Source organism: Onychostruthus taczanowskii, unplaced genomic scaffold (genome assembly GCF_017590055.1).
Source record: "Onychostruthus taczanowskii isolate IOZ18803 unplaced genomic scaffold, ASM1759005v1 scaffold2, whole genome shotgun sequence".
NCBI lineage: Eukaryota > Metazoa > Chordata > Aves > Passeriformes > Passeridae > Onychostruthus > Onychostruthus taczanowskii.
This window is the reverse complement of record NW_024499239.1, coordinates 6045848-6054727: the sequence shown is the minus strand read 5'-3', so window position 1 is coordinate 6054727 and position 8880 is coordinate 6045848. Positions and strand designations below refer to the sequence as shown.

General features: G+C 37.3%; 1 protein-coding gene across 4 annotated transcripts; it reads right to left on the bottom strand.

The window, feature by feature from the left end:
- Nucleotides 1-948: 948 nt before the first annotated feature.
- Nucleotides 949-8591, bottom strand: GNPDA2 (glucosamine-6-phosphate deaminase 2). Of its 4 annotated transcripts, none has more exons than XM_041402598.1 (7): nt 8475-8591; nt 6906-7069; nt 6504-6605; nt 5869-6051; nt 5373-5557; nt 5105-5279; nt 949-2588 (listed from the first exon to the last, which is right to left on the bottom strand). In XM_041402598.1, the coding sequence occupies exons 2-7, from the start codon at nt 7027-7029 to the stop codon at nt 2548-2550; spliced, it is 810 nt and encodes a 269-aa protein (XP_041258532.1). In that variant the 5' UTR covers nt 7030-7069; nt 8475-8591; the 3' UTR covers nt 949-2547. The 4 variants fall into 4 exon arrangements, with proteins under 4 accessions (XP_041258532.1, XP_041258531.1, XP_041258530.1 ...); XM_041402597.1 differs by having other exon boundaries at nt 949-1969; XM_041402596.1 differs by having other exon boundaries at nt 949-1969; nt 5105-5557.
- Nucleotides 8592-8880: the final 289 nt, after the last annotated feature.

Below are 8880 nucleotides of genomic sequence, written 5' to 3'. Positions count from 1 at the left end.
GACCCACTCAAGGACAGACAGCTTCTGCTGTACCATATTTAAACTGGCTTGTGTTTCACAGAAGGTCGCGTAGTTAAAACGGGAGAAAGATACTAATTCTGTGATCTGGCACATCTTGAGAACACAGAGGGCTTTAGTGAGTAAGGGTGCCAAGCAAGGCACGGGACTGAAAAGTGTGTTGGAATAAAGAACAAAAATACTGTTTCAATAGAATTATCCATTTTGGCACGTGAAGGATAATGATCATCAAGATTAAACTGATTCAGTTCCTTTAATACTAATTTAAATTCTTTACTACTTTTACTTCCATGCTTTTTGTAATAGAACTGTTTATAAACTTGCTTAGCTGTAAAAGCTAATGGCAAACCTAACACTGCATTTTGAGTCATACATTACCTGTAATGGCATTCTTCTGAAAGGCAGTATTTTCATCTTTTTTCCCCCACAATGTTGCATTATGCTTCAAAAATACACGTGCATAAACCCAGCCTTAAAGCTGAAAACCTGTTTTAAATGTGCGGATGTTCAACACTAGGCCTGGCTTCCTACACTGCTACAGACAGGTTCTTCCATGTTTTTGTAATTTCACAAAATCAGAGAATAGTCCAGATTTGAAAGGATCTTGTAAGACCATTCATGAGAAAGGTGAGCCTAGATGAGCCTAGAAAGTCACATAGATGATAGGTGAGCCTACCACGTCCCTGGGGAGATAATATGATTTTGTAATCAAGACTACGTGCCTGTCATTTGGGAGAAAAGTTAAATTGTTGAAGTTAGCTTAGTTGTACTTTCTTGCAGTGAGTATTTTCAACAAGGACTTTCCCAAAAAAAGTCTTCATCAGTAAACTCTTTATCTTTCTCCTTTGGTGCCTAATCACTCCCTGAAATTCTGAACTATTTACTCACAATAATTTATATTAGAAATGAAACAATTTTGAAACTAAGAGATTTATATTTAAGTTTTACTTATATTCAAAGTAGGAAATAACATTCCTTGTAACAGCTCAGTGTTTATAATGATACAATGAAAAAGTGATTAACAGTTGGCTTTAAATGATCATTTGCAGACATTATAGTCCTGTAAATTAAGCTCTTTTCAGGCATTTAATTGTAACATCAGTTATATAATTGGCCAGGTATCTCCAGGAAGGAACGTTGATATTTCTTCCTCATGTATAAAGCTTGATTACCAAAAATATAAAAACCCTAAAGTAATTTGAAGTACATGAGAGGAAAAAGTGCAATTGTGTAAGTTTAATATTTTTATCCATGGAGCAAGTTGTAACTTCCAAGAATTTGGTGTATTTTTAGGCACTGTTTTTGTATCTTCATTTGCCCAAAATATACAGCAGGACTTGAGATGCCCAAAAACTGTTTAAGACAAATTTAAGGCAACCAAGTGCAAAAGCTCAGTGTACATTAGATATATGTAAACAGAATATTTCATAGTAGAAATTGTACAACTATTACAAGTCCATAGTATTAGCAATGGCCAAAACCATTCTGCCTAGAGACACAAATGCAAAATGTAGTTACACTAACCAAGCTAAAAATTAAGAATTCTGGGAAATGAAGTGTCATCATCTCTAACATGAGGCAGATGCAATACATTGCTGTGCTGGAGTAAGTGCTCTGCTTTTCTCGTCTCTACAGAACGTGCAGTCTCTCCCAAGTTTGTTCTGTTCCATTTAGTGATGTACAAGCCAACAGCGGAGCTCCAAATGTTAAAGCAAAATGCAGAACACAGCAAACAGATGGAATGTGAAGGTACGGATATTGGACCTTTTTAAAAATACAGTACCTAGGATTTCCCATTTTAAACAGTTTTCAGCATATTGCATAGCAGTGAACTCATCTGCTACCTAAAACTGTTGCTGATGACCCACATGGAGTTCCTCTTCAGTCTTCTTTCAGTTTTCTTTCATACTGTACAGTGGGTCCACAAGCTTATTGTGCACATGCATTAAACCTTGAGGGGAAAGCAACAATGCCAGCTTTACATTAGTTGTACTTTGTTAATATGTTCTTCTATCCACATTTTTATTTGGAATTTGCTTCAAAGTATACATTTTAAATAATTCATTGAAAAGAACAACAAAGGCTGTTTAAAGTAGTTCAGAGTCAGAGACAGCAGATATATTCCTGTATCACTTGCATACTAATGACATATACAGTATCAGCTGAGCAGGGACCAGACAGTTCCTTGATAACAGACCCAAAAAACGCATCTGGAATACTTCCAAATGAACTGAATATATCTTTCATGTATTAAAACCTGTGTAACAGCAATGTAATTCCCTCACACCAGAATTTGCCATAAAAATCAGATACACACAATAGTGACAGCTTGAGTTCTTTTGCAATGTTCTAGCATTGTGGTAATACTGTCTTTGTAATAATCATGTACTTGTGGTCCTAGACAGACAAAATCAAATTGAATTATCCAGACTCTTCGTGCAGACTCAATTTCAGCAGTTCAACTGTTTTCTCTTCTAGCTGGGCTTTTTCTTGTCATATTCAAGTCCTCCACAACTACGATTAGGGAACTTATTTTTTTTCCTCTTCAACTACTTTAATGCTGGAAAATGCTGAAGTGCAATTAATAAAAAAGATGCTTCCTTCTTAACTTTGCTATAACTTAGTAAAAATGTTACCTACATCTAGGTGTGTATGACATTGGATCACTGGCAGGTTTTTAACCTCATTTCACCTTGAGGACTAATACCAATAATGATCAGTGTTCACAATCCACAAAGTAAAAGTCCATTTTAATATTGAACTAAAGATTAAACTTCTAAAATTAAAATATGCAACACTAATTTTCTTAAAAACCATGAAAGAAATCTCACATTACTGCATATTTATTATCTATGGCAAAGAATATTCAAATACCTCTGCTACATGATGCAGCTGGTAAGCAACCTTGGTGTCACTGCAGCAATGTGAACTTTGCGTTAACTGTACAATCTAAGGTCATTACTGTAGGTGACCATAAAAAAAGGCATCTATTACTAATCACTATGTGATTATTTAATATAAAATACAGATGCTAGATCAAGTGTAATATTTTTTCAGTTTAACAGTGACAAGAAAGTATACATTTGACATAAAAGTCGTTTGTCCAGAAAGAGTAACAGCTGCATACACTATGTAAACTACAAACATGTTTTGAGCTTTAAAACATTTAACTTCCTACCAATATTTTACTCTTCTAAAAAGGGGAAATGAAATAATTACACACTTCCTAGATGCATGAAAAATGGTTACCAGTATAGCTTCTGTCATACTTAATGAAGAATATTTAAATCCTGTTAGTCAAAGTGTTACAGGAAAAACAGTGAGAAACAAAAGATTTTTTTTAAAGGAATGCACTTGGTAATGCCAAAACAATTATTTCAAAGGAAAGTCCCACTGGATATTCAAGCATGCTTTGAATAAACAGATTTCTGCACACAGTTTTAAGACGAGCATGTATAAATATGGCAAAAACTATTCTGAACTAACTTATCTACAGATAAATCAGTAAATTCAAAATTCATTTTCTGTTTCATTCTTCAAGAAAGTTGCAAGTAAGACCATAAGCACGCTTGATAATTTTAGCCTATTATAGATTTTCAGAAATTTGGAAAAAATGGAATAGGTTAATCTATTTACCTGCAAGTGTGGTACTTGATTATAAAACAAAAAAGAAATGCAGTTGCATATTGAAAGTTTTAAGTGGTGAAAAATCTCCATAAATCCATAAATACTACCATAAATAGCAGTATTAAGAACTGCCTAGCTTCCCTAAGAAGTCTAACCTTAAGATCAAGATTGAGAAATAATTCCAAATTTGACCTACACTGACTTCTCCATCTTACAAGGGGAAAAACTCACTGATGTGAGAGTAGGTAAAATTAAGTAAGTTTAAAGTAAACCATCATTTTAAAAGTTCTATTGCTATGTATTACAGGGTAATTAAATACAGTGACACAATAGCACACATTCATAAATTGTAGCCCTTGATGTTTTTTAAAGCAATGTTCAGTGTAATTTATATTTAGTGATTCTACATTAGGTTTGTATTTCCCAAGCAAAGCCTCTGCTTATATAAAATACAGGATAATGTTTAAAACTTATCCAAGCAGTTAGAGAAGTTTATCTTTGAAAAGAACAGTAAGTGCTGTCTAGCAGTGTGATACAAGAAAAGACTAACCCTCCCTCCTGCCCCCACAAATACATAGCAGAGAACAGCATACTGAAAATTTCAAAATTAACAAGCTGGCCACAAGAGGTATCAGGTTAAATATCATAGAAATGTCCAAATTGCAATCCAATACATATATGAGCACTGTTGATATAATGCTCTAAAAAAGAATTTAATAAATTACAATCTTGATCTCTGATACCTCAGCTACTACAGGTATCCATGCTAGTGAGAACAACAACTGAGTCACACAATTGCATGTGCTGTGCTAGTACAGTCAGGAGAAAACTACTTTCCTCAGCTTCTGCTGTCTCAGCCAAACAGAATTCCGTCTAGGAAGTCTCCATTACTATCAAATATCCTGACTTACTTTAAGTTTGCCCCAATATACTTACTACAAATACGGAAAACACACACAGTAAAAGGGTGCAATGTTTTCAAAGGCAGTATAGATTATTATGCTAATTGCACATGAAAAATGTTCTGAGGTGGCTTCAAAGTCTGTATCACAGTTCACTAAGCATCACATTACAGCACACAGCAGAAGCAGCATGGAAATGTATCAGGATTAATAAATGTATTAAGATTTTTTTAGACTAAACTTTCCAGTGTACTTAAGACCTGTATTCTGGAACATGAGATGACTGCTGTTTAAAGTTAAAGATTACTAAACTATTGTTTCAAACTATAAGCAAAGGAAATACTCTTCCCAAGTAGATTTGTCTGGAATGTAGGTAGCACAAGTTATGCCCCCTGGCAACTTTCCAAACACAAGAAATAAGTTAATATTTATATTTTGACTATATAACATTATACATTAGTGACTGCAGAGTGTTGTTGGAAGGCTCAGATTTAAATCAGTATAATTTCAAAGCTCTCGGTTTTGCATAAACACGTGACCTCTGATTCAGTGCTCACCTTTAAAGTACTTCACAGTTTTAACTCTTAGTTCTAAAGTAGCATCTTCATCACACACAAAGATAGTGCGAGGGTGTTGCTGGAAAGCAGAAACTGTCCACATATGATTGACTCCTTCTTCAATTGCTTTGTACAATGCAAAAGCCTTGTGTGCACCTGTTATAAGAATCATCACCTGCAAAACAAAGGTCTCTTTACTTTCAATCCCAGTATCAATACCAACTAATCTTGAAAACACACATGCAACTAGAACTAAATGAGTTCTTACTTCTCTAGCATCCATCACTGTACCCACACCAACTGTTAGCGCCATAGTTGGTACTTTAGATAAGTCTCCATCAAAGTATTTAGCATTTGCCAAAATGGTGTCCATTGCTAAAGTCTTTAATCTTGTTCTTGAAGACAAACTTGATCCGGGTTCATTGAATGCAATGTGGCCATCTGGACCAATGCCTTTTCAAAGTTAAAAAAAATAAATCATTCCAGACCTGAGAGTCAACACATATCCTCAAACATTGTAAATGAATAAAAAAGGCCTCATCCTTTCCTTTTGCTTCCCCATTTTCAATAAAAACTTACTTAAGTCATTAGAAACTTGGACACCAACCATTCTGTTTTGGAATTTATAATGATTCTTTGTTAGTCACAGAACTTTCTTACACAATAATTGAAAAATCTGGGTTTTAGTCAAGCCATGAAAATAGTGATGAAAGAATCGGTGTACATGCTTGAATTGTAACTAACCATAGAGCATTTCCTCATACCTCCAACAAACAGATCAATCCCCCCTGCTTCTTCAATTTTCTTTTCAAATGCATCACATTCCGCCTGCAAGTCTGGTGCATTCCCATCAAGGATATGAGCATTATTTGGATCTATGTCAATATGCTTAAAGAAGTTATTCCACATATAGGAGTGATAGCTCTCTGGATGATTTCTGGGAAGCCCTGAAATGATTTACAGTGAAATTACCATAAGACAAGATTTAACCAAACAGCCTTAATTTTAGTCTGTATGTAACAGATGTAAGGCATGCAAGGCAAACCTGAATCAAATAAAACAAGATTTGAAACTACATCAAGAAGAAAGGTTTCCTGTTGGCACGTAAAAGGTAACTGGTGTATATTCCCTCCACATACATCTTATCCCAGAGTGTAAATTCTTCAACAGAAATGCAGTCCCAAATTACATGACAACATAGTTTCTACAGAAGTACTGTGAAACCCTGGATTTAGCCTGGTGTTTATTTCTGTGGATAAAAGAACTGAGAAAAATGCTGGGACACCAGTCTAATATAGGAATACAAATATACTAGACTAACGTGGTACTTTGACAAAATATTTAACAGTTTTTATTAAAAAAAAATTACAGTATGTTCTCAAATAATAGCACATCTTACCTACGTACTCATCCATGTTGAAAGTCTTTACATATTTGAAAGAGAGATCTCCATTTTTGTGATATTCTATCAGCTTTTTGTAGCATCCCAACGGTGTACTCCCTGTTAAATAAAGTGTTTCTACTGTTCTGTGTATCTGCACATATTCAATGTATTTAAATGTCTTCGCAGTCAAATTTTGTTACAATGATTTTCAACATACAAGCAATCTGCTGTTTCTCATTTAGTATTTATCAGTTTCTCAAACTATCACAACTTTTCACAGAAATCAAATCCATATATTTTTTTTAAAAAAGTTAGAATATTACCAAAAATACTTATGTTCTTTTAAATACTGTATCTGCTACCAGTGATACATTGTTCTAGGCTTAGTTATTTACAAAGACTTTGAATAAAACTTGCCTGTTGGTAGACCAAGCGTGAAATATCTTCCTTGACTTGGCTTGAACTGGATAATACGATTACAGATGTATTTGGCTGCCCATTCACTAGCCTGATCATAATCTTCAAGAATTACTAGCCTCATTATGGCAGTGAAGAACTTGTATGATAAAGCAAACTTAAACCTGGAGAAAATGTTGAAGTTTTAAAAATAAGCACCACATGAGTAGTTGCAAAACTCTTAGATTACAGAGGAGATAAAAAAATAATCTTCCATACCAATGACTTGCATTAGCATAGCACACTCTTGCAGTCCTGGTTCAAGCTGGACAATCAAGAGAAAAGCTACAGAATCCAAATGATATATTACAGTCAAAATATTTATTAAAATCCACAGACTAATTTAAAGCAATTAACAGGAAAAAGCTAAAACAAGATGAAACCAAGCCATCTTGAACTTCAATATTTTTGTCATTACCATCAGAGAAGAGGAAATACTTCAATACCAAGATTAATTCCTGTTTCTTATGACCAGCTGAATGCCTGCAACTTCAAAAACAAGACCCAGAGTAATCCCATGTTTCTATAATCAAAATACTTAATTGGGACTAAATAATTAAAGCTCCTTTCACTCCCATTCTAGCTCTTTAACAATGCTTCAGTAAGTTTATTAATCTGAAAAAAAAGTTAAAGCATTAGAAACATTTGAAATGTTCATAATTCACAAGAAAAAATACGATGTCACATTTTTTATTTGCCACATACATTTAAATAGACATTTTAAAGGCTCTAAGTGCAATTGTATTAATTTTTAAGATGAATATCCAGAAAGCAAGCTTGGTTGCTAGAAGGATACAAGCATCTCTTGCATTTAAATGAAACTCATGTTTCCATGAGTTTCTGCTTAACAGCATCCGGTAATTACTCCAGAAAGAGTGGAGGCTCTTTCCCCAGTTTGGGATGTGTTACTCTTCTTTTCCCAGGTCTGGGTGTGCTCAGCATTAGCCGGAACACAACACGGTTGCCAGAAGCCTAGAACCACTGACCACACTACTATGAGCGGCTGATTTCAAAACAAATATGAATTAAAGTGCTTAACCGTGTTTGTGCCACTAAAGCAGGAAGAAAGTAAGTTATCATCACCGTGTGCTGCCTGTGCTGCTCCATCTCCCTGGACAGCTCAGCCGTGACAAGTCACACTCACCTTTGCCGAGGAAACGCTATTCGCACATACCCAAGAGTTAACACACATCCCCGAGAAGGAAAAGCATGCCATCAGGAACAGACTGCGCGGCTTTAGGCCGGTTTCATAAAATCCCAGCAATTTTACGCTGGGAACACGGGGATGCTCTCAAGAGCAGGGACGCACGGACACCAGCAGAACCACCGCGAATTTTCGGCTAAGGACACTGTTTTTTGTTTTGTCTGGCGAGGGTGGGGAGGGAGGGGTGATAAACCTGCGCTGGCAGAGAAGAGACCTGCAGCCGGAGCGCGGCCGGCACGGCAGCCCCGAGCCCCCGCGGCCTCCCCTTCCCCGCCCGCGAGCGCCCGCACGGCCGGCGACGGCGCGCCCTGCCCGGCCCCGCTCACCCGGGACAGCCCGCGGCGGCCACGAGCGGCACCAGGACGAGGACGAGATGAAGGCGAGGAGGACGGGAACCAGCTCCCGCCCCGCCGCCTCCAGCGGAACCCGGCGCGCGACCCGGAAGGGCCAGGCGGGGACGGGAAGTGAGCTCCTTTTCCCGTGTTTATTTCCGGGCCTGTGCGGCCGGGACGGCGCGGGAGCGAGGCACGGAGTGCTCGGCCAAGCCCAGCTGAGGGGCCTGGGAGCTGCTGCGGGCTCCGGGCGCTCCAGCCTGGAGCACGGCTGTGTTCCAATACTCCTCTTGCAGCCCCTCTGCTGCGGAGCACGCTGAGATCTTAATGGAAAAAATTTCCCCTATTAGCTAAATGTTTGCATGATGCAGCTGCAAGAGCGGTGCGTAGTTAGTGACAA

Excerpts from the sequence above, each read along its gene's own strand:
- GNPDA2 (XM_041402596.1), bottom strand. The coding sequence starts at position 7,029 with ATGAGGCTAGTAATTCTTGAAGATTATGATCAGGCTAGTGAATGGGCA. Across the intron at positions 6,606-6,905 it reads CACGCTTGGTCTACCAACAG|GGAGTACACCGTTGGGATGC; the intron begins GCAAGTTTTATT and ends TTTATTTAACAG. Across the intron at positions 6,052-6,503 it reads CAACATGGATGAGTACGTAG|GGCTTCCCAGAAATCATCCA; the intron begins GTAAGATGTGCT and ends AAATCATTTCAG.